The 23,557-nt window shown below is 35.6% G+C and overlaps 3 protein-coding genes and 1 non-coding gene across 6 annotated transcripts; 2 read left to right on the top strand and 2 right to left on the bottom strand.

Moving 5' to 3' along the window:
* Positions 1 to 4,145: 4,145 nt before the first annotated feature.
* On the bottom strand, positions 4,146 to 8,106 carry LOC111452723 (shaggy-related protein kinase alpha-like). Its single transcript, XM_023093570.1, has 13 exons — positions 7,866 to 8,106; positions 7,160 to 7,353; positions 6,985 to 7,077; positions 6,844 to 6,903; positions 6,499 to 6,771; positions 5,735 to 5,809; positions 5,558 to 5,614; positions 5,331 to 5,471; positions 5,199 to 5,249; positions 5,017 to 5,112; positions 4,842 to 4,925; positions 4,656 to 4,758; positions 4,146 to 4,551 (listed from the first exon to the last, which is right to left on the bottom strand). Exons 2-13 carry the CDS (start codon positions 7,271 to 7,273, stop codon positions 4,469 to 4,471), a joined length of 1,230 nt encoding a protein of 409 aa, XP_022949338.1. The 5' UTR covers positions 7,274 to 7,353; positions 7,866 to 8,106; the 3' UTR covers positions 4,146 to 4,468.
* Positions 8,107 to 10,740: 2,634 nt separating this feature from the next.
* Positions 10,741 to 10,813, top strand: TRNAA-UGC. Its single transcript has one exon. It is a non-coding gene; the product is annotated as a tRNA-Ala (tRNA).
* Positions 10,814 to 10,936: 123 nt separating this feature from the next.
* LOC111452432 (WD repeat-containing protein 6) lies at positions 10,937 to 21,671 on the top strand. Of its 3 annotated transcripts, XM_023093156.1 has the most exons (21): positions 10,937 to 11,188; positions 11,295 to 11,581; positions 11,656 to 11,782; positions 11,957 to 12,039; positions 12,276 to 12,469; positions 12,561 to 12,672; positions 13,893 to 13,975; positions 14,106 to 14,315; positions 14,456 to 14,815; positions 15,157 to 15,322; positions 16,028 to 16,216; positions 17,163 to 17,378; positions 17,460 to 17,552; positions 17,652 to 17,866; positions 18,123 to 18,522; positions 18,556 to 18,683; positions 18,770 to 18,850; positions 18,938 to 19,023; positions 19,553 to 20,278; positions 20,638 to 20,791; positions 20,878 to 21,671. In XM_023093156.1, exons 1-21 carry the CDS (start codon positions 11,065 to 11,067, stop codon positions 20,957 to 20,959), a joined length of 4,116 nt encoding a protein of 1,371 aa, XP_022948924.1. In that variant the 5' UTR covers positions 10,937 to 11,064; the 3' UTR covers positions 20,960 to 21,671. The 3 variants fall into 3 exon arrangements, with proteins under 3 accessions (XP_022948924.1, XP_022948923.1, XP_022948925.1); XM_023093155.1 differs by having other exon boundaries at positions 18,123 to 18,683; XM_023093157.1 differs by lacking the exon at positions 10,937 to 11,188 and having other exon boundaries at positions 11,398 to 11,581; positions 11,681 to 11,782; positions 18,123 to 18,683.
* On the bottom strand, positions 21,668 to 22,658 carry LOC111452433 (chlorophyll a-b binding protein of LHCII type 1-like). Its single transcript, XM_023093158.1, has one exon. It carries the CDS (start codon positions 22,590 to 22,592, stop codon positions 21,795 to 21,797), a length of 798 nt encoding a protein of 265 aa, XP_022948926.1. The 5' UTR covers positions 22,593 to 22,658; the 3' UTR covers positions 21,668 to 21,794.
* Positions 22,659 to 23,557: the final 899 nt, after the last annotated feature.

The raw sequence follows: 23,557 nt of genomic DNA, 5'->3' as shown, positions 1-23,557 counted from the left end.
AACTCCGTGGTAGAACACAAAAAGGAAGGCTACAAAAAGGGGACAAAATGGAAGCAAAGCAAAAGCAATGGACAGAGTTCCTCTAAGGAAAGTCCCAACACAATGAATTGCAAAGAAGAAGGGTTTGTCATTTCCATTTTTGACTTTTTTGGTGCCTTTCTTCTTCTAAACCTTTACTTTCGTCTCTATCTATCAAATCGCTTTACCCTATTATTCCCCTTTGTATCAACTCAACGAACAAGCAAAAAAACAAAACTCGAACAGGGTTGAGTTGTAAATTCTATTGGGGTTGTTCGGGTAACTGTCCCTAAAATTTAAGGTTGATCCAAAAAAGAATTCCAACCCAACTCACATACACCTCTTTGCATGACGTTAACAAAAGAATCAGAATTTTATATTTGTCTATCCGAGAATATTAGATAAAAATTTATTTATTTAAGAATAATATGAACACAAAAATGTTAAAAATGAAATTCTCGTGAATGAGAAGTTTGATGGGATAGGATCTGGAAGAATTAAGAGTTGGAATTTAATTGTTTAATAAAGTTTATTATTTTAACAAATAATAGGGATTATTTTCAACATTAACCTAATATGGACAAAATTATAATTTTTGAAATATAGTGACCAAATTCATTACCTAATTTATATAATGTGCAAAATTAAAAATTTCAGAGCTAACAAACATTTTTAATTTAATTAAATTTAAAATATAATCAAAATTTTAATTTAATACAAATTCTTGTTTTCTCTAAAAAAAAAAATATAATAATAATAATAATAATAACTATTTTTCTGCCTACGCAGAGAGTATGACGTCACGGGGCTTGTTTCTCAAGCTACCGTTTTCATGGAAATAAAAACGCAGCCGTTTCGTGAGAATAAAGTGGAAACTTCCTTCCAATCGCCCATTTACACGTCATCATACAAATGCCTATTTTTCTACCTAGACCTAAAATTTCCGTTTAGCTAGATAGTATTAAAAAAATTATAAATTTTAAAACTTAAAAGTTTTATTTTATTTTTAACATATTTATAAAATAACATTTGAATTATATATATATAATTAGATGTGGGATATATTTTGTTTTTATTAGAAATTTAAGAATTTTATATTTCGAAATTAACTAACCATTTGAAATTATTTGATTCATTTGAAATAAAAAAAAAATAAACGAAAATGATTTTTTAAGAAACTCGATCCACAAAATTTAATAGAAAATTATATACATATATGGGGGGAGGGGATGATACATGCTCTAATGTTTATTTAAAATAGTAAAGATTTAAAATAAATCATTAAACAAATTATATATATGCAATCTTTTAAAGTTCATATCTATGAATAATTAAAAAAAAAATGAAAGAATAATATAAAAACCATTTATTATTATTTTTTAAATTTTGAATATTAACATTCATTCGGTTGTTTCGCGTCTAAACTAAACACTCAAATTGAATCAAAGACAGAGGCGAAGGTCTAACCCTTCGTTATTCTCCTTCTCCTCGCTCCCTCCGTCCATCGTTGTCGCCGCCGTCGCCGTCGTCTCCGATTTCCTTAGCGCCGTGGATTTCCAGAATTTGATAACCTCCTCTTCCTCGAAATCTTCCAGAAGAAAAAACGGCATCCAAACGTCGCCTCGCTTCGAATCGTTTTCAACAATCTTCTTCTTCTTCTTCATTCTCTGATCCTCGCCATTCGTTACGGAACCGGACATTTTAGCTCTAAACCAGTCGTACGGAGCGCGGAATTTCTCGACGATCTCCATGAATTTCTCGACATCCGCCTCGTCGCTCTCATTGCGATTGCCGTCATTCTCCTTCCGCTTCCTCTTGCCGGAATCCTCCATTTTCTTGGATTGGAATTCTGCAAAACGGAGAGAGAATTTGGGGAAAATTTCTCTCCTTCGTACGACGTGTAGTTTCGAGGGCTCTTCACTGGGAAGACCTGCACAGAACAGAGTATTTATAGGGAGAATTATTATTATTATTATTATTATTACTATTTATTTTATTCATTATTATTTTAAAAAAATGGAAAATGCGCATTTAGTTGGTCAAAATTACAGGTACTTGTGAACGTCCTATTTTAATTTAATTTCGTAAATAATTAATTTTAATTATCTTATTTTATTTTATTTTATTTTATTCTATTCTTTATGCATTGAGTTTGTCAAATTCTCACAATGATAATAACGACTTAGGGTAAATAAATATTTTGTTTTTATTTTTTGTGTATATATTTTTATTTTAAATTAAATAAATAAGGAATTTGATGACGTAAGCACAATGACGTAAGAGTTGGAGAATAATGGTGCCAACTTTGACTAATTGGTTGTGAAAAATAGTTTTTTTTTTTCTTTTTTCTTTTTTCTTTAGTTTTAGGGTTCCAATAATAATGAAAAAATCATTTGGAATCATAATTACCATAAATTTGAATTATCCTTTAATTAAAAGTAATTTTTATCTCATTTCATTTGGCATTTGCCAAGCAAGCATCGCCGAGGAGCCCATGAAACTAATATTTGGGCCGTGCAATAGGCCCAAGTTTTTTGTTTAAGCCCACATTTAAGCCCAATTTATTCGAATTTATCTCTTCTCCATTGGACGGATTTTTTTTTAGGTTTAAACGTAGGGGGGACAAAGCATTTTTTATAAGGGTATGAAAAACCTTAGTAGACGCATTTTAGAATTGTGAGGTTCACGACGATATATACCGGGCTAAAGCGAATAATATCTACTAGTGGTAGGTTTAAGTTGATACAAATGGTATCAGAACCAGACACTGAGTAGTGTGTCAATTAGGATGCTGGACCTCAAGAGAGATGGATTGTGAGACGTCAGTTAGAGAAGGAAACGAATCATTCCTTATTACACATTTTTATGTGAAATTTAATATTTAAATTATTTGTAGTTTTTGGAACTTGAATCACGTGTCTTGCATAGGAACAAACATTAAACAAGACCAAGTGGTAGAAACAAAAATCCACACAAAATATTCTTTTTGTGTTTTTTTATTCTTTTTTTTAAAAAAATATTTTATGTTTAAAAAATGTTAACGAGTCGTTGAAAAAAACTATATAAAAAGTCTCCTTTAATTAACATTCACGCTCGAGTACATGAAATTGAAAGTGTTTGGGAACGAAAACAGTGAAAAATAATTTATTTAAAAAATTGGTAGCAAAAGAAGATCGTGTTTAGACCAAAAACACGAGCATTTACTTCTTTGAAGATGTTTTTAGCTCATCAGCTCGACTGAAAAATACTTGGAAATATTTTTAAACCTATCAATACCAATAAAAAGAAATCTCGTTTATAAACACGGCTCTAACGAGCACGCCGCTCAGATACTAACGACATCGGATTCTATAAAAGCTATACGAGCAATATTCAAAGCCTAAGTAGCTTCGAAGCAAAGCCGAAAGTGTCACAAGTCATATGGCATAGGGGACCAAAGTTGCCTCTTTTGCCTCCCCACCATACTTGTTTCTTTTTATATATTCAAAAGTTTAATTCACCTTAGACCTTCTACCAAAGTAATTATAACATCACATTCTTCCCACCTAACTCACCTTTCTCGTCTACTTTATTTTACTTTCTTGATTTGAACGGGTAACGGGTCGGTTCGAGGTTGATTAGTACACAAGTGAGTGTAGTTGAATTGGTTAGAATTGGTAAAACGAGTAATGGGTCGTCATCGCTTGCACAACGCCCGGTGTCTAGCTTTTATATCATTTGTTACAACTCAAGCCCACTGCTAACAAATATTGTCCACTTTGATCCGTTATGTATCGACGTCAGCCTCAAGGTAAACGTGTATGTTAGGGAGAGGTTTCTACACCCTTATAAGAAATGTTTCGGATTATTTGTACACTTTTAAGAATTCGAGAAATATTGAAGCTTCTTCAAAAGCATTTTCCACATTTCTAGAAACATTCTAATACGAGTATCGAATAAGAATCTACAACGATGCAATGTAAGTTTTCGATATGAATTTGCAACACACTAAACATCCTTTTTTGACGATTCTTTACTCCAACGACGTCACGATTCTATCTTCCAAAAAAAGTGATAAAATGTGGATTGCTTGGCATAAAAGTTCAAAGTTCTTGAAGTTCTTCAAAACCCACAAATAAAGTATGAAATTTGCTGCAAAATGGTGATTGATCGGTGCCAAAATTGCTTTAGCATATTCTAAGGTTATGTTCATAATCAACAAGGAATTACAATCTGTTTGTCAACTACAGATCAAGGGCTGTTGTGTTATCCATCATGGTATTAAGAACATACCAAGCAGAACCTTCTCTCAACCTGATTTCTACAGGGGAAAACGACGACGACAATGACGAGGGTGACTACCGATATGAAAAAATAATAGGGGCATGGGCTCGAGTAACGAATAATAGGGGCTTCCCTTTGTAATTTAATGCTAGCTACTACTTTCTACAGGCTTTTATGTGTCTCTGCATTACAACCCGAGAAAATTGCAGTGTTTCCTTGCGTGTTCGGGAATAAGCCTCACGAGCATCTCGGGCGGTACTCCCTTCAATTCTGAACGGCAACACAATCGAAATAAGTTAAAGTTAGTATCAGCAGATAGATTAGTAGTTCTCATCAAGCAGTTCGTGAAGAGTTCTTTAGTCGTTAGTAGATACCATGAGCCTTGAAGTTGAACAACGGCGGAAGGAAACGTCCGTTTGGTAGACGGGTGTTCGGGTCACGGAGTTCATCGAAGAATGGATGAATCAAAGCCTCCAACTGTATTAATATGGAACAGATAGTCGTTAGAGACCAAATGGATATCTGGGTTCATGTTAAAGTTTTGGAGTCTTTTGACTTACCGCTGTGCTTCGAAGGTTCGGAGAGTACTGAAGTAGTCTCGAAACGAGATCCACGGCTTCTGGAGGCATTCTCTTATGGAATATCTGATGTCATGGAGATATACGACGTTAAAACAACGTTAAAACGGTTAACAGTTTAAAAGGGTGAATGTATATATAGACGCGTTTTAAATACCTTGTGCCATGGATGAGCTTTGATTTGGGGAAACTTGAATTCAGTGTAATTAGGGTTCATACACTTAATTTCCTCTCTGGTTGGGGTTCCCAGAACCTGCAAGAATTTGACAAATTAACACTTGAAATGAGATTTAAAACAGAAAAAGACTGCAAATAGAGAGAAAATGTTTGCAACAATACCTTGATTATTTCAACGAGCTGATCGACTCCGCTTTCACCAGGAAATAGCGGCTGAAAACGCACCGGAACACGCCTTAGAATCGTTTCTAATAACAATAGTTATACAGCAATCACGTGAGAGATTATACAAACCTGTCCGAGAAGTAGTTCAGCTAGAACACAACCAGCTGACCAGATGTCGATGGCTGTGGTGTACTCGGTCGCACCAAATATAAGTTCAGGTGCTCGATAGTACCTAGAACAGATGTAGGCTATATTCGGTTCGCCTCTAACCTGCCAGATGTAAGTAAATTGGTCTTGATGTCAGGAGCGTATCACAAAACTCATCGAACAAATTCCAGAACACAAAAGAAACGTACCAAGACTTTCGCACTGCCGAAGTCGCAGAGTTTGAGTTGGTGGGTGTGTGGATTAACCTGTCGAAACGAGGAAGCGAGAACAATCAGCAGAAGACAATAGTAACGAGGCTTCGTAAAACAAGCTATCCATCGAAGATTCAAAATATAATCAACACTAGAGACCGAATGAACACGAACCAGTAAGTTTTGAGGTTTTATGTCTCTGTGGCATACTCCAATACTATTATGAATGTACGAAAGAGATCTGCAAATCTGCATAGAAACGAGAGAGAGAAAAGATAAAAAGAATGTTAAAGAAGCAAAGAAAGATGTTTCCAATAAGGGTCGAGGTCCCAAGCCCACCGCTAGCAAATATTGTCCCCTTTTCGGGCTTTTCCTCGAGGTTTTTAAAATGCGTCTACTAGGGAGAGGTTTTCACACCCTTATAAGGAATGTTTCGTCCCCTCTCTAACCGATGTGAGACCTCACAATCCACCCCTTGGGGCCCCGCGTCCTCGGTAGCACACCGTTCAGTGTCTGCTTCTGATATCATTTGTAACAGCTCAAACCAATTGCTAGCAGATATTGTCCTCTTTGAGTTTTCCCTTTCGGGCTTTTCCTCAAGGTTTTTAAAACGCGTCTATTAGAGAGAGGTTTCCACACCCTATAAGGAATGTTTCGTCCCCTCTCTAACCGATGTGGGATCTCACAATCCACCCCCACGGGGCCCAGCGTCCTCGATAGCACACTGTCTAGTGTCGGCCTCTGACATCATTCGTAACAACTCAAGCCCACTGCTAGCAGATATTGTCCTCTTTGAGGTTTCCCTTTAGGGCTTTTCCTCAAGGTTTTTAAAACGCGTCTACTAAGGAGAGGTTTCCACACCCTTATAAGGAATGCTTCGTCCCCTCGGATCTCACAGCTAGAAATAATACAAAAAAGAAGATTGTATGGCAAAAAACCTGATAAAAATAGAGTTTCACGTATATCAACGGCATCCTTTGATTCATCTTGTTATAATGTTTGATCACTCGATGAACGGTCTCTGGAACATACTCAAGAACAAGATTGAGATAAAGCTCGTCCTTCTCAGTCGTCGAGAAGAAACAGTGCTTCAAGGACACAACATTTGGATGGTCTAGAAGACGCATGGTCTGCAGTTCCCTATTCTTGTACCTCTTGTCCTGAAGAACCTTCTTAATCGCAACCGTTTCACCCGTTTCTAAACATTTTGCCTACAGAACAAAGTTGATAATATATCGTGTTTCTTAACATAACCTAACGATTGTAAGCAGTGAACAACATACCTGAAATACAACTCCAAAAGAACCATGTCCTACCGCACGCTCAGCCATGTAACTGATAGTCTACAACAAGTTCAAAACGAAAACGAGTCAGTAAGGAAGTTAAATTACGATAGTCTCAAGAGCAAGTCTCAGGATATTCACCTGTTTCGGTTGGCCATTCTTTCCACCAATGGTCGTTACAATTATATGCCCTGTTTCAGTACCGTTTCCATCAACAACAGTCGCTTCGATTTCCTATGAATCCAAATATATATCAGAAAAACTGTATCGTTCAAACTTCGAAAAGATCAACGTACATTAAACTCGCGCCAGTTACCTTATCATCCCTAAGCTTCATATCATTCATCTCATCAGGCAACCTGTCAACACCAATTGTACTTCCACCACGGTCTCTTATCACAGGAGCCGGAACGACGCTTACGGATGCCATTCGCTACAATATATATGCAGCAATATCCTTACAACGTCACGTCGTAACTCCGAATCTAATTGCTTATCTAAAAAAGTAACCTGCAATAGTTGGAAAAGCAGTAAGAAGAAGAACAAGAATTTTCATTCATGAAACAGGGGATTTATCTTCAACCCTCCTGAAAGAACAGGTTATTCCACAGATTAAACAGCAGAAAATTACCATCAAGGCTTGAGAAGAGCATCAAATCAGTAAAGAAGTTGTTACCTAAAGTTTTCTACATCTAATCAAAACCCTAAAAGTAAAAATGAGACAGAACAACAAAAACTAGCTTAAACCCGATTTAGATGTTCATCGGCCATGACGGGAATCTGGAAAACCGCCGCCATCAGCGGCAGCTCCACCGTCTCCGATGGATCATGAGACATGAAATCGGAAAAGAAAACCTAAATCGAGGAACACCCAGTAGAAAGAGAACAGATTCCATAAACGTCAGAACAGAGGAAATAAAGAACATGCAGAGATCAAACAAACCCTAATAAGAAACATCGAAAGAAACCTCAAAAAGAAGAAAACCCATGAAAGAAGAAGCAAAATAGAAGGAACCCTTTACCGATGAACTCGAAACAAGAGGATTTGTGGAAGTGGGTGTTCTTAGAAACGAAGAAGACGGTGGAATCTTGTGAAATTTGGGTATAGAAATGGGGGTTTTGTAATTAAAGGGGGGGGATGGAGAGAGAAATGGTTTAAGAAGGGATTTGTTAAATTAAATGTGATTGTGAGTTGGGTGGATAATGGTGTTGGGTTTGGCTTTTTAGGCTTGTTTGACAGTCAACGAAACGACAGAGCTGAATTCAAAGCTCCCATTTTTATACATATTTCTTAACGAATTAATTAATGAACATCATCATCGTCGTCGTCTTCTTGTTCTTCTTCTTCTTCTTCCTCTGCTTCTTTTTTGGTTTTTAACTTTTCTTCTATTCTTTCCACAGTCTCTTCCTTTTTGACCATTCAAACCTCCCCTGTCCCCACTTTTCCACTCTTCCTTCTTCTTCATTCTTTTCCAATTCCCAAATTACCATTTTACCCCTCCCCCCTTCTCCATTTCCCAAATTACCATTTTACCCCTCCCCCTTCCCCAATATTAATTCTCTACCACACTGTTAAATGGTTAGTCACGTGGCTGCTAAAGCAAGCTAAGCTAGAGACGACCGTCAAAAGACCCTCTCTTAACTGTTGGAGATCTTTTAGATTCAATCTGAAAACGTCCATTCTCAATGAATTCCAGAGTGACTCTCATTTTCATCAGTCGAAAAAAAAGCCCGACAAGAATCTCGTAATGCGAAGGGGAAGCAGAATCGTATCTGACTGTGGTTTTTCAGATCGATCACAAATTATCAATCTCACTCTTTGTCTGACTTCCAAATATTTAAAGATTTTTGTGAGGGCTGTGAATTTTATCATTTTATTTAATATTTAAAAAAATAGAGAATTGAATTAAAATCTAAAAGTGGTAATTTTATTTCTAAACTATATTATAAATTTAATTCGTATAAATATTTTGATAAATAATGGTCATGGACTATTTTTAATATCTAAAATTATAAGATTTAATTTAACCTTTATTTAAAATTTAAAAAAAAAAGCTGGAAATTTATATATCTTAAATTAATTAAATATTTTCCATTAAACCACCATGTTCAATTAGTTTGTGGGTGCAATAATTAAAACCTATAATTTATTTTTTTATTCTTTTACTTAAAATAAATTAATAACATACGAAACTTACATTTCACAATTTTTTATTTGACCTACTTTTTTAAAAAATTATTATTATTATTATTGTCGGGGCTATTTTAGTAATATCGCTTGTCTGTCCTCGACATATGTTTAATCCTTTGGTCGGAAAATTATTTTAGTTTTGAATTCTTATAATTATTTTAATATTTTTCAAAACAACTCTTTTGTCTTTGCTTTTATTATAACATTTCTTCCCTTTTATATAAATAAATTTATATAATATATTTATTGCTTTTATTATAACATTTCTTCAGCTTTAAAATGTTTTAAAGTTTTATTATATTTAATTTTAATTTTTAAGATAAAATAAAATTTTAATTTTAAATTAAAAAACTAAATTAAGAATAGTAACATAATTTTTGTTTTTAAGTGTTTAATTTAATAAAATGTTGTCTCATTATCGGCTAATAAGATTCATGAACATTATTATTATAATAACAAATGAATCTTTTCAAATTATTAAAATAAAATAATTAAATTACATTTGAACATTGACACAATTAAAATATTGAGAATAAAAATAAAATCAACCAAATTTATTTATTTTCAATTATTTTTGGTGTTCAAATATATTATTAGAATAATAATTTTATTCAACATAGAATTACTTAAAAGGACGTATTTTATTAAATAAAAATTTAAAATTTAGGAACAAAATTTAAAGGGTAAGAACGTAATTAAAATTAAACTTGAGAGCATAATATTTTTAAAATAAATATGAAATAATTTAAATTTTATTAAGGGATCAAAATCATATTTTTTAATATATAATTTTTTATTTTTCTTCTTGTTCAGTCTCTTTGAAGGGGTGCGTTGATTGGCTATCTAATTTTGAGGCTAATTAATTTTATGACGTTTGGAAAAAGGCACATTTTTTTAATTCCTTTTTAGATGCTATTATTCCTTCGTTTGGCTTTGATTAGTTTGTTTGTTTCGTTGAATTCGTATTTTAAGATGGAATGAATTTTAGGTTTGAATTAATTAGATGACTTAGACCGAAACATTTTAGAGCTTACATTTAATTGGAATTTTTATTTGTCTGGTATAAAATTATTATTTTTTGAAAGCACAGGACTTTTTGAAAAAATATTAATGATAATATATTAAAATTCACATTTTTTAAATATTAATTTTCATTAAATAATAATAATAATGTTTTAGCGAACGTGAATCATAGAAGAAAAAATCGATATTTGCTTAATTTGAAAAAAAAAAACGTGAAATTGTTTCAACCCGACACAACCATTAGAACATGTCTAAAATCGTCATTTGTCATTTCCAATAGCAATTTAGGTGAACAAAAATGAAAAGGTCCAAGTTTAAACACTATTCAATTGTACATCTCTTTTTAACTAAATTTCATAATTTTTTTGGGGCTATATATATATATATATACAAAAGCTTATGACACGAGATTCATGTAGTGTTTTAGTGTCTTTTTATTCTGTTTTCATGTAGTGTTTTGGTGTTTTCTCGTTCCGCTTCTATTTGGCGAAGATTTTAATGTCAATGATTAAAAATTAATTAATAGACAACATTTTAATTTTATCGAAAATAAATTTAAAGATAAATAGATTAAGAGGGAATGAAACCTAAAATATCCTTAAAATTGGATTATTAACTCAAAATTCTTTTTTCGTTTACTACTAAACTATATTAAAAAATTAATATACATGTTTACAACAAATGGGGATGTAGCTCAAACGGTAGAGCGCTCGCTTTGCATGCGAGAGGTACGGGGTTCGATACCCCGCATCTCCAGAGTTTTTTTTTTTTTTTTTTCAGTCTAAGTTTTACGAGCACGTGTCAATTATCGTGTTTTGAGTAATTTTTACCTCCAATTTTTAGGTTTACCCTTCCCGGTTCCCCACTATTTTCCTTAATTCTCATATATATAGCTTCAAGCTCAAATATTCCGGCTGAAAATCGCCGTACTTTCCGACCGATTCAGCTGTGACGAATCCTACCGGAATCTCAATATCTGACAGTAACAGCCGCAAGACGTAGCTGCCATGGCGGTGGAGGAAGAGCAGACCGAGTGGCATTTGCATAGCGGACAATACCTTGGAGAAATCTCAGCTCTATGCTTTCTCCATTTACCTCCTCAAATCTCCTCTCTTCCAATTCTCCTCGCAGGTACTGCTTACTCTTTCTCTTTGTGTCAATGTTGCATTATTCCAATCTTCATCGAATTCATAAGCGACTGCTATGTACCTCCATTATACTGATGGAAAACACACAGGCTCGGGTTCGGAGGTGCTGGCGTATAACTTGGAATCTGGAAATACGATAGAATCGTTTCGAGTATTTGAAGGGATTCGCGTTCATGGGATTTCATCAATCTCTTTGAATTTCAGTGGAGCATCGTCTTGTACCAAGCTTGATTTCGTACTAGTTGTTTTCGGTGAAAAACGAGTTAAGTTATATCGTGTTAGCGTTGAAATGGTTGCTGAAGTTTGTGTCGATTTGGTTCCGTTATGTTCTTTGCCGAGGTTCAATCATTGGGTCTTGGATGCTTGCTTCTTGAAGGTATCAGTTCAGTTCAGAATCATTTGTTTCAGTGGCTTAACTAGTATTAACTTTTAAATTGTCATCGGGAGTAGAGCCGTGACTCTTCTTCCTCGGCAGGTAGTGATAGCTGCGGCTATATAGCCATTGGATGCAGTGATAACTCTGTTCATGTTTGGGATACTTGTGAATCTAGAATGATTCTTGAAGTTAAATCACCAGGTTAGAGCTCGATGCTAATTTGATCAAGATGATTCTGCATTGGGAATGTTCAAATAAATTCATCTTTCTTTCTGTGTTTTTTCCCTTAATTTGGAGATTCCGATGTTAACTTTTTGTCTTGGTTCCTTTTGAAGTTTTCTGCTTCTGACTCTGCTTTGTATATATGTATATCAGAGAGTTGCCTCTTGTACTCAATGCGGTTGTGGGGTGATGCCATTGAAACTCTTCGAGTTGCATCTGGTACTATCTTTAACGAGGTAACAGATCTTTGTTTTCATTGAAACTCATGAATACTACTTTTTAAATTCAGAATCCGTGCCTATTTAATTTCAATTTTTTGAGATTTTGAATATTGAGCGTCCCCTCGCCATCTATAACTTAGGTGCGACAAAGCTGTTGGCTACTGCTCTACTTGATTTCCACCTCTATGACTACCTGTCATTGTTGGTTCCATTTCAAATTCTAGCGTTTAAGCAGTTTTCACTTTTTGCAGATAATTGTTTGGGAAGTGGTTCCTTCAGAAGGTACTCTGAAAGATTGTGATGAAAAGAGTAATGACATTCAATTTGACCATTTGAAATATGAGGCTATGCATATTAGTAGGCTTGTGGGACACGAGGGTTCGATCTTTCGCATTACTTGGTCCTCTGATGGATCCAAACTGGTTTCTGTTTCTGATGATCGTAGGTGAATTTGTTTCTTGATTTTCTCTTGTTCTGATCTTCACGAATGATATCCTAATTCATATTATTGTTCTTTTTTTTGGGTTTAACTTCAGTGCTCGCATTTGGAGGATTAATGCAAAAAGGAGTGAGGCAGATAAACCTGAGGACGTTATTGTTCTGTTTGGCCACAATGCTAGAGTTTGGGACTGCTGTATCTATAATTCTGTGAGCTTCATCACATGCGTTAATTTTAGAGTGCTGTGCTAATATTCTACAGCCCATCATGTGCATTTTATGTGCTAGCATATCTTGATAAACTGGAAATTATATGTTTTTTAAGAACTCATAATTCCTCAAGTTTATCAAGTTGGGAAGCCTAAATAAGATATATTGAATGGAAGATCATTGTTTATAAATATGTGAACTGTGCTTTTCATTATTTGAAATATTGGATCTTCCATCTTTCCCTTGGGCCGGGGATCTTTTCCTCCGTAATTCCGTACTTTCAATGAAATTGTTCCGTATAAAAAAACCATGGCCTCCCCCTCCTGAGGTTGAAAATACCTGCAACTCTATTTTTATTAGAAATAAGAAAATAATTTTCATTGATTTAGTGAAAAGTACAACAAAATATCGACCCTAAAACTAACCTTGCCACATAATGTACAAAAATCCCTGCAAATTTGTGTAAATTCCGTTTGGGGAATAACTGCAATTTACAAGAGTAAAGGAATTCAAAAGGGAATCATTGACCTTAGCTATTTCTGATGCCTCAATCCACCCTCTGCCCATATCATTGAAGCCTGTTTTATCTCTTTCTTTCCGTATAGTATACCCATAGGGTTACCTTCACTGTATTCAACCAGATGATCTTTGCCTCTCCTTAATGAATCTGTGACCTCAGAGCAGCTGCTTTCAATTCTCCTTTCTAGTTGAGTGGAAGGTCCGGTGTAGGTTTTATAATATTAGGTGTCAACTCCCCAAACGTAAGGTCCATAATAAGTTCACCTTTTTGGGGTTGCTAGCTTCCCAAATTGCATCCGAAAGAACTTTGAAAAAAGCAAAATCAGTACCGGTCAGATTTCATGCCAAGGAATTTACTGAGAACTGTCCTGAACTCAGTACTTTTCATATGCTTTTGTTATCTGTCTATCTTACTTGCTCCTCTGCCAAACCTTTCATCCAAGTTTCTTCTTGCTGTGATGTTCCTGTTAAGAGTTTCTCAGTCCCAAAAATCACTTGCCTAGTTCAAAATTCTAGAGATCATTTTTTACACAACTAAAGTTTTTCCAAGATGTTTAAAAACCAATTGCAACAGTGCATCTCTTTTTATATATCATTTCTACTTTGAGTTCTATTTAGCTATACCAAAACAAGAAGTCTGGTTGTATTTCCTTGTTTGTTTTTTTATATTAACTTACTGTTCTTTTGGGTAATCATTGTAGTTGATAATCACTGCTGGTGAGGATTGTACATGTCGCGCTTGGGGATTAGATGGAAAACAGCTGGAAATGATAAAGGAGCATATGTGAGCCATGAAGACTTATCTGTTTTGACAAAAATCTTTGACATTTTTACCTCTTATGCATATATTTATAACTATCCAGGGAGCCTTTCCATGACATAGTTTTTTTTTTTCCTCTTTTTCCTTTCTTCAGAGGTAGAGGTGTATGGAGATGTTTGTATGATCCAATGTCCTCTCTTCTTATTACTGCTGGCTTTGATTCTTCTATTAAAGTGCATCAGCTAAACATATATTTATCCGGGACCTCCAATGACCCTGCGGAAATTACTAGCAGTAGTATGAAAAGAGAGTTCTTCACTAGTTGTATTCCAAAATCATTGGATCATAATGGACTTATGGACAGGTTAGGTTTATTTTCCAGGGAGCTCCTTCAATATTTCTTGTAGATGTTTACTCATCACTGAATATTTCTTTATTCATTTGCCTGTTTTAGAGCTGGGGGTGGCAATCACGGTTAACATTTATTTTTCTTTAATTTTGCAGCAAAAGTGAGTATGTGCGCTGCTTACGGTTTTCGTCTGAATTTACACTCTATGTTGCTACCAATCGTGGTTATCTGTATCATGCTACATTATCTGATGCCATGGATGTAAAGTGGACTAAAGTTATTCATATTAATGAAGAGGTTCCAATTGTTTGCATGGATTTATTTTCCTCAAGTCCATCTGTAGTTTCCTGTGAAGCTGATGATTGGGTTGCTCTTGGAGATGGTCAAGGAAGAATGACGGTTTTAAGAGTTCTAGGAAGTTCAAATGCCCCTAAACTTCATCTCTCGTTTAATTGGTCCGCTGAAGCAGAGAGACAGCTTTTAGGAACCTTTTGGTGCAAATCACTTGGATTCAGGTTAACACCACTTCTTATTTCAACTCTGATAATGATGTCACAATTAACTGAGGTATTTGTATGAGCTGTGGTTGGACGTGAGTGTGTGTCTGATAGATCCTTTAATCTTTCATTTCATTTTCTGGCTGACAGACATGGGATCCATGTGAGTCTGAAGGCAAAATTTCTAGAAATCTTGATTGTGCATTGGTTTCTTTTTGAAGTCTAAAGACCAGTCTTTGATTTCTCTAAAAAGATATGTAGAAATATTCACCTTTTAGGTACTTGTATCCTTGACAAGAACTGCAGAGAGAGTTTGAATATCATTTGCTGATTTTAATTTCTTTCTATATATTATGTAGGTACATCTTCACTGCTGATCCTAGAGGAGTATTGAAACTCTGGAGGTTAAATGATCGTGTACCAGATTCTCAGAATGGCGAAAATTGTAATGTGTCTCTCATTGCAAAATACGTATCATGCTTTGGCTTGAGGATTATGTGTTTGGATGCGTCATTTGAGGAAGAGGTGCCCTTTCTCTTTATCTAAATTTTTTGTTAAGTGCAGCGTTACTACCATTGGTGATGTCATGTTTTAGAATTAACCTAAATATCAATGCATTAGACTTTATTCAACCAGCCTCACTTGTGATCTTTGACCCCATTAGCGTGGTGCATTATGTGCAAATACAATTTGGAGGACTTGAACCATCTTTTATGGCTCTGCCTGTTTGTCTTTTTCGGTAGACTTTTGGATTTCCATGGTTATGAAATTTTAGTTTATGTGCAACGATGGAGAAAGTTGTATTGAGTTCTTTTTTTTTTTTAAGAGATAAGATGTGTATTTTTAGTAAGCTGATTTTATGGCAATTTTGTATAATATTTGGTTCGAATGAACCCTGAGAACCTTTCTAGTTATTGATGGGTCTGGGAGGAAGCTTGGGGGTGGCGCATTCTAATGCTTCCATTTGGGGCACTCACATAACTCTTTTCAATTTCTTTATTATTATTTTTTAAATCTAGTAACCAACAGCAAGGGCCTCTTTTTGTGATTTTTTCCATTTTCCCTTCTCGTTGTTCCGCTGTTGGCGGGCACTTTTGTGGTCCTATATGCATTGTCATTCATCCTAATGAAAGCTGGTTTTTTTATAAAAAAAAATCCATGTTATCTTTCAGCACATAATGGATGATAATGTTAATCTTTCCTCAATTTTTAATGCACTTACTTTTGCAGATTGTGGTGTGTGGTGATGTACGTGGTAATCTTATTCTATTCCCTTTATCGAAGGACTTATCACTTGATAATCCAATAACAACAGAAGTAAAGATAATTCCGACCTGTTACTTCAAAGGAGCTCATGGTATATCAACTGTGACCAGTGTTGTGATCAGATTGGACTCATGCCAAACAGAAATACACTCAGTACTACCTCTTCTTTTCCCTTAATAAATTCTCTATATTTGAGGCATTAAGTTTTTCTTTATATACTAGCAGAAATAAGAAAATTAGACCGAGAACCTCATTTGGACATGAGGTCCGCCATGGATTTTTTTTTGTTCTTTAGGAGCATTGTGACATTTACAACTGCTAGTATAATTCCACATGCATTTCACTGCGTACAATTTCTTTAGATTTGAACTTAGAATGCTATAAAATCAGCTAATGTAGTACAATGGGTGGGTGGGTGACGTGGTCAACTTTCTTTTATTCTCTATTGGATAATTATATAAAAAAATGGAATCAAATAATTGTCGGTCTTTTTTTTTCCTTGAGAACTAAGTTTATGATTTCAGGAAGGCGGAAGAGTGCTAAATATAAAACGTTTTCCTTATATCTTACTCTGCTTTTGCAATTACTACATGCTAAACACGATGCGGAGAGATTAACATTAAGGCCTTAGACTACTGGAAAGATAGTGATGGTTCTGATTGAAAAGGCTACAAATCATTTCCTAAGAAAATGTGCAGAGATTATGCATATTATACTGTTAAAAGAAAAAAGATATTCCCAACTACTTTGTTTAAAAAGATATAGTGCATAAAATTTTGTTGATGTTCTTGTCACTGACTCGTACTGAGGTGCATTCCTTGTGATATGTAACATTGATCATCACGTGATTGATTACAACTGTTTTTCCAGAGTTTCTTTCTTCTTTTCTGGATTAGAACAAGAAACTTTTCTTATGGTTTTTTCGTAGGGTAACATTAATCCCACTGTTCAATAGTGTTAATTATTGAATACAATAATATTTTTTTCCTTTATAGACAAAATTTCAGCTATGAATGGTGTTTAGAGTCGTCTTTGTTCTGATGCAATTGGTTTGTGGAGATTTTGTCTCGACGGTCTGTTGCTGTTTGCTCTTTTTCAGACTGGTGCAGATGGATGCATATGTCATATGGAATATGTGAAACTCAAAGACCAGAAACTTTTGGAGTTCATAGGGATGAAGCAAGTCAGAGAGTTGACTTCAGTGCAATCTCTCTTCTATGATCAAAATTCTTTTCTTGATTTGACAAGCCATCTTTATGCAATTGGCTTTGCATCCACAGATTTCATTATATGGAACTTAATCACTGAATCAAAGGTTTATTCTATCTCTTTCTTACGCATGCGATTTGCAACTTTCTGTTTTCATTTGGATCTCAAACAACATTGATTGGAGCAGGTATTGCAAATACAATGTGGTGGATGGCGGCGTCCTTATTCTCATTATCTTGGTGATGTACCAGAACTCAAGAACTGTTTTGCATATGTCAAGGTTTTTCCTCACCTCTCTCTATTTCATGTCTGTCATCTCTCTTTGTAAGATATCAAGATCGTCCCATGGAGTTTATGACTTTTCTTGTTTTTACTTCAGGATGAAATTATCTATATCCATAGATATTGGGTTTCAGACGGTGGGAAAAAAATATTTCCTCAAAATTTGCACGTACAATTCCATGGCAGAGAGCTGCATTCTTTACGTTTTATACCTGAAGACGTTGAACCTAAAGCTGATAACAAGCATGACATCTTATCCAGATCTAGCTGGATTGTAACTGGTTGTGAAGATGGGACTGTGAGGTTGACTAGGTATGTTGTTGTTGTTATTATTATTGTTATGATTACTATTATTATTTGTCTCTAGCATCAAACTCAAAATTAAAAAACTAACCGGTAAATATTTGATGAATATATCTCCAAACTGCTAAGGCACTGGACATGTTTACAGCATATTTATCCCTATTTTATTGAAGAAAAGAAGGTTACTCTTCAGTTTTCCTTGTTCCAGAAAATAGTGTTAAGACTAGATAACAAGCCTGTTTGATGCAGTTGTATGATGGTATAGGTATAATCCTAGCACCAATAATTGGTCTGCTTCAAATTTACTTGGAGAGCATGTTGGTGGATCAGCTGTGAGATCCATATGCTACATATCAAAAGTACACTTGATTTCATCAGATGGAACCATTATGCCTGATGTAAAAGATATACAAGAATCTGACCCAGACTTGACAGAAAATCCTGTTTTACTAATTTCAGCTGGTGCGAAGCGAGTATTAACTTCTTGGCTACAGAAGTATAGGAAACTAGAGAAAATGGAAGGAACAAGTGCTTGTTTGCGACAGAATGAGGAAGTTAGAAATGAGCCCTCTAGATTGGCATCGTCAATTTCCTTCAAGTGGCTTTCTACTGATATGCCAACCAAGCGTTCAAGTTCTCATAGAAATTCATACAATATACGGGAAGATGAAGCCAAGTCTTCTTATAGCATAAATCCTGATGCTGAATCCAATTTACTTCAAGAAAAAGAGGAGTTGAGCCTTAAATCTTGTCCTGTAGAAAAATATGAAGATGATTGGAGATACTTGGCAGTTACTGGATTTCTTGTTAAACATTTTAATTCAAGGTTTGTGTTTTTTTCCATGTTTTTTTTTCTTTGTTATTCGTTCCTTAAAATTTAGTTTTCATCAAGATTTCTTTTTGGCTTTCCAGGATTACTGTCTGTTTCATCATTGTTGCATGTTCAGATGCCACGCTTTCACTCCGAGCTCTAATTTTACCTAATCGATTATGGTAAATATGAGAAAAACGATTAACTAACAATGCAACTTATTGTGTGCTTATATTTCACAGACGTTTTCCTAATTAGTTTTTCTGCAGGTTTGATGTTGCTTCACTGGTTCCTGTAGGATCACCAGTTTTGACGCTACAGCACGTAGTTGTTCCAAAATTTCACCCTAATGGAGGTGTGTCTATTTCACTTTCCCATTTTGTGTTGTAGTTGGAAAAAGTCATGCTAGAATTTCTGTCGTTCAAGTCTTAATTTGGCCGACTCTATTCCTGAAGCATTATTATTTTTTAATTACTCAACATAAAGCATACCCAGTGTATCATTTGGATTTTAAAACCGGAACCCCTTCCTTCCCTTTTGCTTCTCAACTGACATGTTATTTTTAGCTAAAACGTGAGCCAAATGGCCTGCTTGCTCCATTATTTGGTGGGCTGATCATAGTATAGTCATATTTCTTATGTTTGGAACTCCAAACCACAGTTCTTTAATATCACAGCACCACCCTATTATTCATATTTATTACACACTGCTGACAGGTCGACCATACTGCTGTCTTGAAAGAATTAAGAATGGTTCAGTTGCATGGAGAGTTTCATGGTCCCTAAAAAGGGGGAAAATTATGAATTGGTGTATTGCATTAGTTTTTTGTCAAGTATTTCATAGCTTGAATCTCTTTTACTATTTTCTAATGAAGTTTATTTCAGCTGGACAAACTCTGTTTGGGAATGTTTATATCGTCATTAGTGGAGCCACTGATGGAAGTATTGCATTTTGGGATCTGACTGGAAATATTGAAGCATTCATGAAGCGTCTCTCTTCTCTTCATCAGGAAATGTTCATTGATTTTCAGAAACGGCCTCGTACAGGAAGAGGAAGTCAGGGTGGCAGGTGGCGGAGATCTTTAAGTACTGTGACCCAAGGTCAATCAAGCAAAGATTTGATTAATAAGAAAGATGGAGACAATACCATCTTAAGTATACAAGATCAAGTTCCTTGCAAAGGCTCATCCAAAGTGGACATATCTGAAGCCGATACAGTTTGCTCAGAACCTGGTTGTTGTGCTTCTTCTGAACTAGTTCTAACTTCCGGCAATTCTTCCTCTAAGATGAGTGAAATACGGCCAATTCATGTTCTAACCAATGTCCATCAATCTGGCGTGAATTGTCTCCATGTAGCGGCTGTAAACAGTGCTGAATGTGTTAATAATTGTTTCTTGTACCATGTGATCAGTGGTGGTGACGATCAAGCACTTCAATGTCTTACATTTGATTTGTCATTTCTCTCTGAAAGCCCTATTTCTGAAATAATGGAATCTGAATCTGAAAGTATGAAGAGGTTCATTCTTCACAGTGAAGACTGTAATCGTAAATATATGATTAGGTTCCTCAGGTCTCACAAAATTGCATCAGCTCACAGTTCTGCTATAAAAGGTAAAAGAAAAGAAATCTTTATCATTTTCCATTTTTAGATTCTGCTTTAAATGTCGATCCAGAGTCTCAGACCTCTTGGTCTCAAATGAAAATGTATTTACTCAATCCCATCTGATGTGCCTTTTCATACTTTGTTTCATCATCCTATGCGCGCACTTCACACATTCAAGAAGGTTAGTAATTCATATTAGGATACTGTGAAAAGCATGCTGAAACCTGGTGTTCTTTCGGGTTAAACGTTCACAACTTTCCAAAATTTATTTGCACACACGGCATTTTTTTAAAACTTTATAACAAGACTTTCTTGCAGCACTATTGTCAAACTAGTGAAAGATCTGATATCTCTTTGCCTTGCATAGGTGTCTGGACAGATGGGATTTGGGTGTTTTCTACTGGTCTTGATCAGAGGATCAGGTGTTGGAAACTTGAGGCCCAGGGGAAATTGGTTGAGTATACATACTTGATCATTACTGTGCCAGAACCGGAGGCCATTGATGCTAGGGCCTGTGACAAGTTAGTGGAACGTTTAACTCAATTACCTAATGAAACGTATCACTACATTAGTTTGACCCTCGTTTCTTATCTTTATTTCTCTTCAGGAACCATTATCAAATTGCTGTAGCTGGAAGAGGCATGCAAGTTGTTGTGTTTTCTACATCCTTTGATACTGGCAGAAGATGAAGATGTGAAATAATCTTGACATGTGATAGCTTGCGCATTCAATTACGGGGGAACATATTCTCTTACAGGACAATAATACATACCCCTTAGCAAGGTACTCCCCACAATCAGAAAGACTCTTAGCCCACATGATCCAACAAAATCTGTACCCCTTGTGCCTGGCCTGTACTCTTTTGTACATTTTTCAGCCAATAGCTGACAGCCACCTGTTCTATTACTCGACCAGCTATGCGCTTCCAGCCCATTCCTTTTCCTTCAAGAGTTGTTATTCAGTGGGTGCCCTTCACCCGTCTCTGTCTTTCTTCCCTTGATTATTCTATGGCCTTAAATGAATCTTAATGGGGCCTATCAACATGGTTTTTCATCTCTCCACACTGAGGATTCTGCATATGGTCTCTTTTCATAACGGTAACAGTAGTCTGACCTTAGAGAAAAGACTAGAAAAATTTTCTCTGTGCTTTAGTATCATTAAGTTATTTGTAGCTCAATGTTGAGTTCGAGTATAGTATGACTCCAAATAGTTACACAGCTAAGAGAATTTGACTAATAGGTTTTTATCCCTTTTGTCATATTTGCCATGGTCATGGAGAATGATAAGATGCACGTTCAACTTTGAGCTGCATATGGCTTTTCACTTCAATTTACTGCTGTTCTATATAAACGATTTATAGTTTTTTCTGTACTTTCAAGGGATCAATAAAGCAGCAATTTGCGCAAGATAGTTTTGTTGATTATAATAGTGATTGCTGATCTTCAATATTTTGATAGTACAGTTTACAGGCTATGCGCTCAAAGTAGTGAAATTGAAAGCTTGTTCAAACATGACTCGATGGTTTCACTTCCCAGGTACAAAGTTGGTAGCATAAGCCCATGCATTGTTGTTGACAGGATCAGCAAGGTGATCTGCGAGGTTTTCCAAAGGACCTTTTCCTGTTACAATGGCCTGCACAAAGTACCCGAACATGGAAAACATTGCGAGACGACCGTTCTTAAGTTCTTTCACCTTAAGCTCTGCAAATGCCTCTGGATCATCGGCCAGCCCGAGGGGATCAAAGCTGCCACCTGGGTAGATGGGATCAGTAATTTCTCCAAGAGGTCCTCCTGCAATACGGTAACCTTCAACTGCACCCATAAGCACTACTTGACATGCCCAAATGGCCAAAATGCTCTGTGCATGAACAAGACTTGGGTTTCCAAGATAGTCAAGGCCACCCTCACTGAAGATTTGGGAACCAGCCTTGAACCATACTGCTTCACCAAACTTGACTCCATTTCTGGAAAGAAGCTCTGGGAATACACATCCAAGAGCCCCAAGCATGGCCCATCTACTGTGAATCACTTCGAGCTCTCGGTTCTTAGCAAAGGTCTCAGGGTCAGCTGAAAGGCCTGCAGTGTCCCAACCATAATCACCAGGGAATTCTCCTGTCAAGTAAGATGGAGGCTCACCAGAGAATGGTCCGAGGTACTTAACACGGTCGGGACCATACCATGGGCTGCCTGAGGAAGAAGCTGGCTTTCCAGACTTCCTCATTGAGACTCTTCCATTGCTGCGAACCGAGGAAAACAGCTCGGTTGGTGCATTCAAAGGAACAGCCTTTCCAGTGAAGGTAGATGAAAGAGCCATGGCTGCCATGCCTACCAACTTTAGCCCAAAGTAAGTCCCGCTTTTGAATTGAAGTTATTGATGAATTGAATGAAGTATGAAATGTTCTTATATAGTGTCTGGTGAGACCCACAAAGCCTATCCTTGTGGATCTCTTCATCCTCTTCCAATTGGTTGATGAGGAGATATCTAGAAATCAATAATCTCCATTATCTCACTCAGCCAATCAAGGGACATTATAGATTCGTTTGATTGATCAGAATACTAATCTTGTGAATGATAAGAAGCCTTTGGTGGTCCTCAAGCTGACACCAAGGATATATTCACAGGCTGTATACATTGACAAGTTAGTGGCACTTGCGACAAATAAGGCACGATGAGAAGTTTAGAAACAATCTATCCTACAAGAATGCTCTTTGAAGGCATATCTGTGGAGCAATCTTATTTTGGGCGATCGAGAATTGAGTTTTGAACCCTGATCTTGATGAGTTTCTTCCTCGATGGAGTATGTTTTATTCAATTTGAATATAACTCAATTGGTTAAGAACATTTACTCTCAACCAAAAAGTTAAAAGATTCCGCCACTTCATTTTAAAAATGAATGAAAGTTGTATGAAGGAAGTTTTGTGACATTTACAAGATTATAACATGTTCGCAAGGTAAGGCCAACGTATTTTATAATTTCATAACATAGAATTGTTATTGAAAATTTTAGAACCTCCTTTTCCAAAGTTGGACAACCTTTTCAATTAGTACTTAATTAAAAATAAAAGTTTTCCACCTGAAAATACTTCAATTCTCTTTACAATTATATTATTACCGAAAAATACTTCAATTCTCTTTACAATTATATTATTACCTTCGATATTTCAAAAAAATTTCAAAAAAATTTCAAAACGATGTGTAAATGTTGTTTCTTTCAAACTTAATCCACATAAGTGTTTTTCTATCCGAACACTCCAACTTCTAATCTAATGATAGTTTTGAAGCATCTA

The sequence above is a fragment of the Cucurbita moschata genome, unplaced genomic scaffold (assembly GCF_002738365.1).
Source record: "Cucurbita moschata cultivar Rifu unplaced genomic scaffold, Cmos_1.0 Cmo_Scf00014, whole genome shotgun sequence".
NCBI classification, from domain to species: domain Eukaryota; kingdom Viridiplantae; phylum Streptophyta; class Magnoliopsida; order Cucurbitales; family Cucurbitaceae; genus Cucurbita; species Cucurbita moschata.
This window is presented reverse-complemented; position numbering and strand designations above follow the sequence as displayed.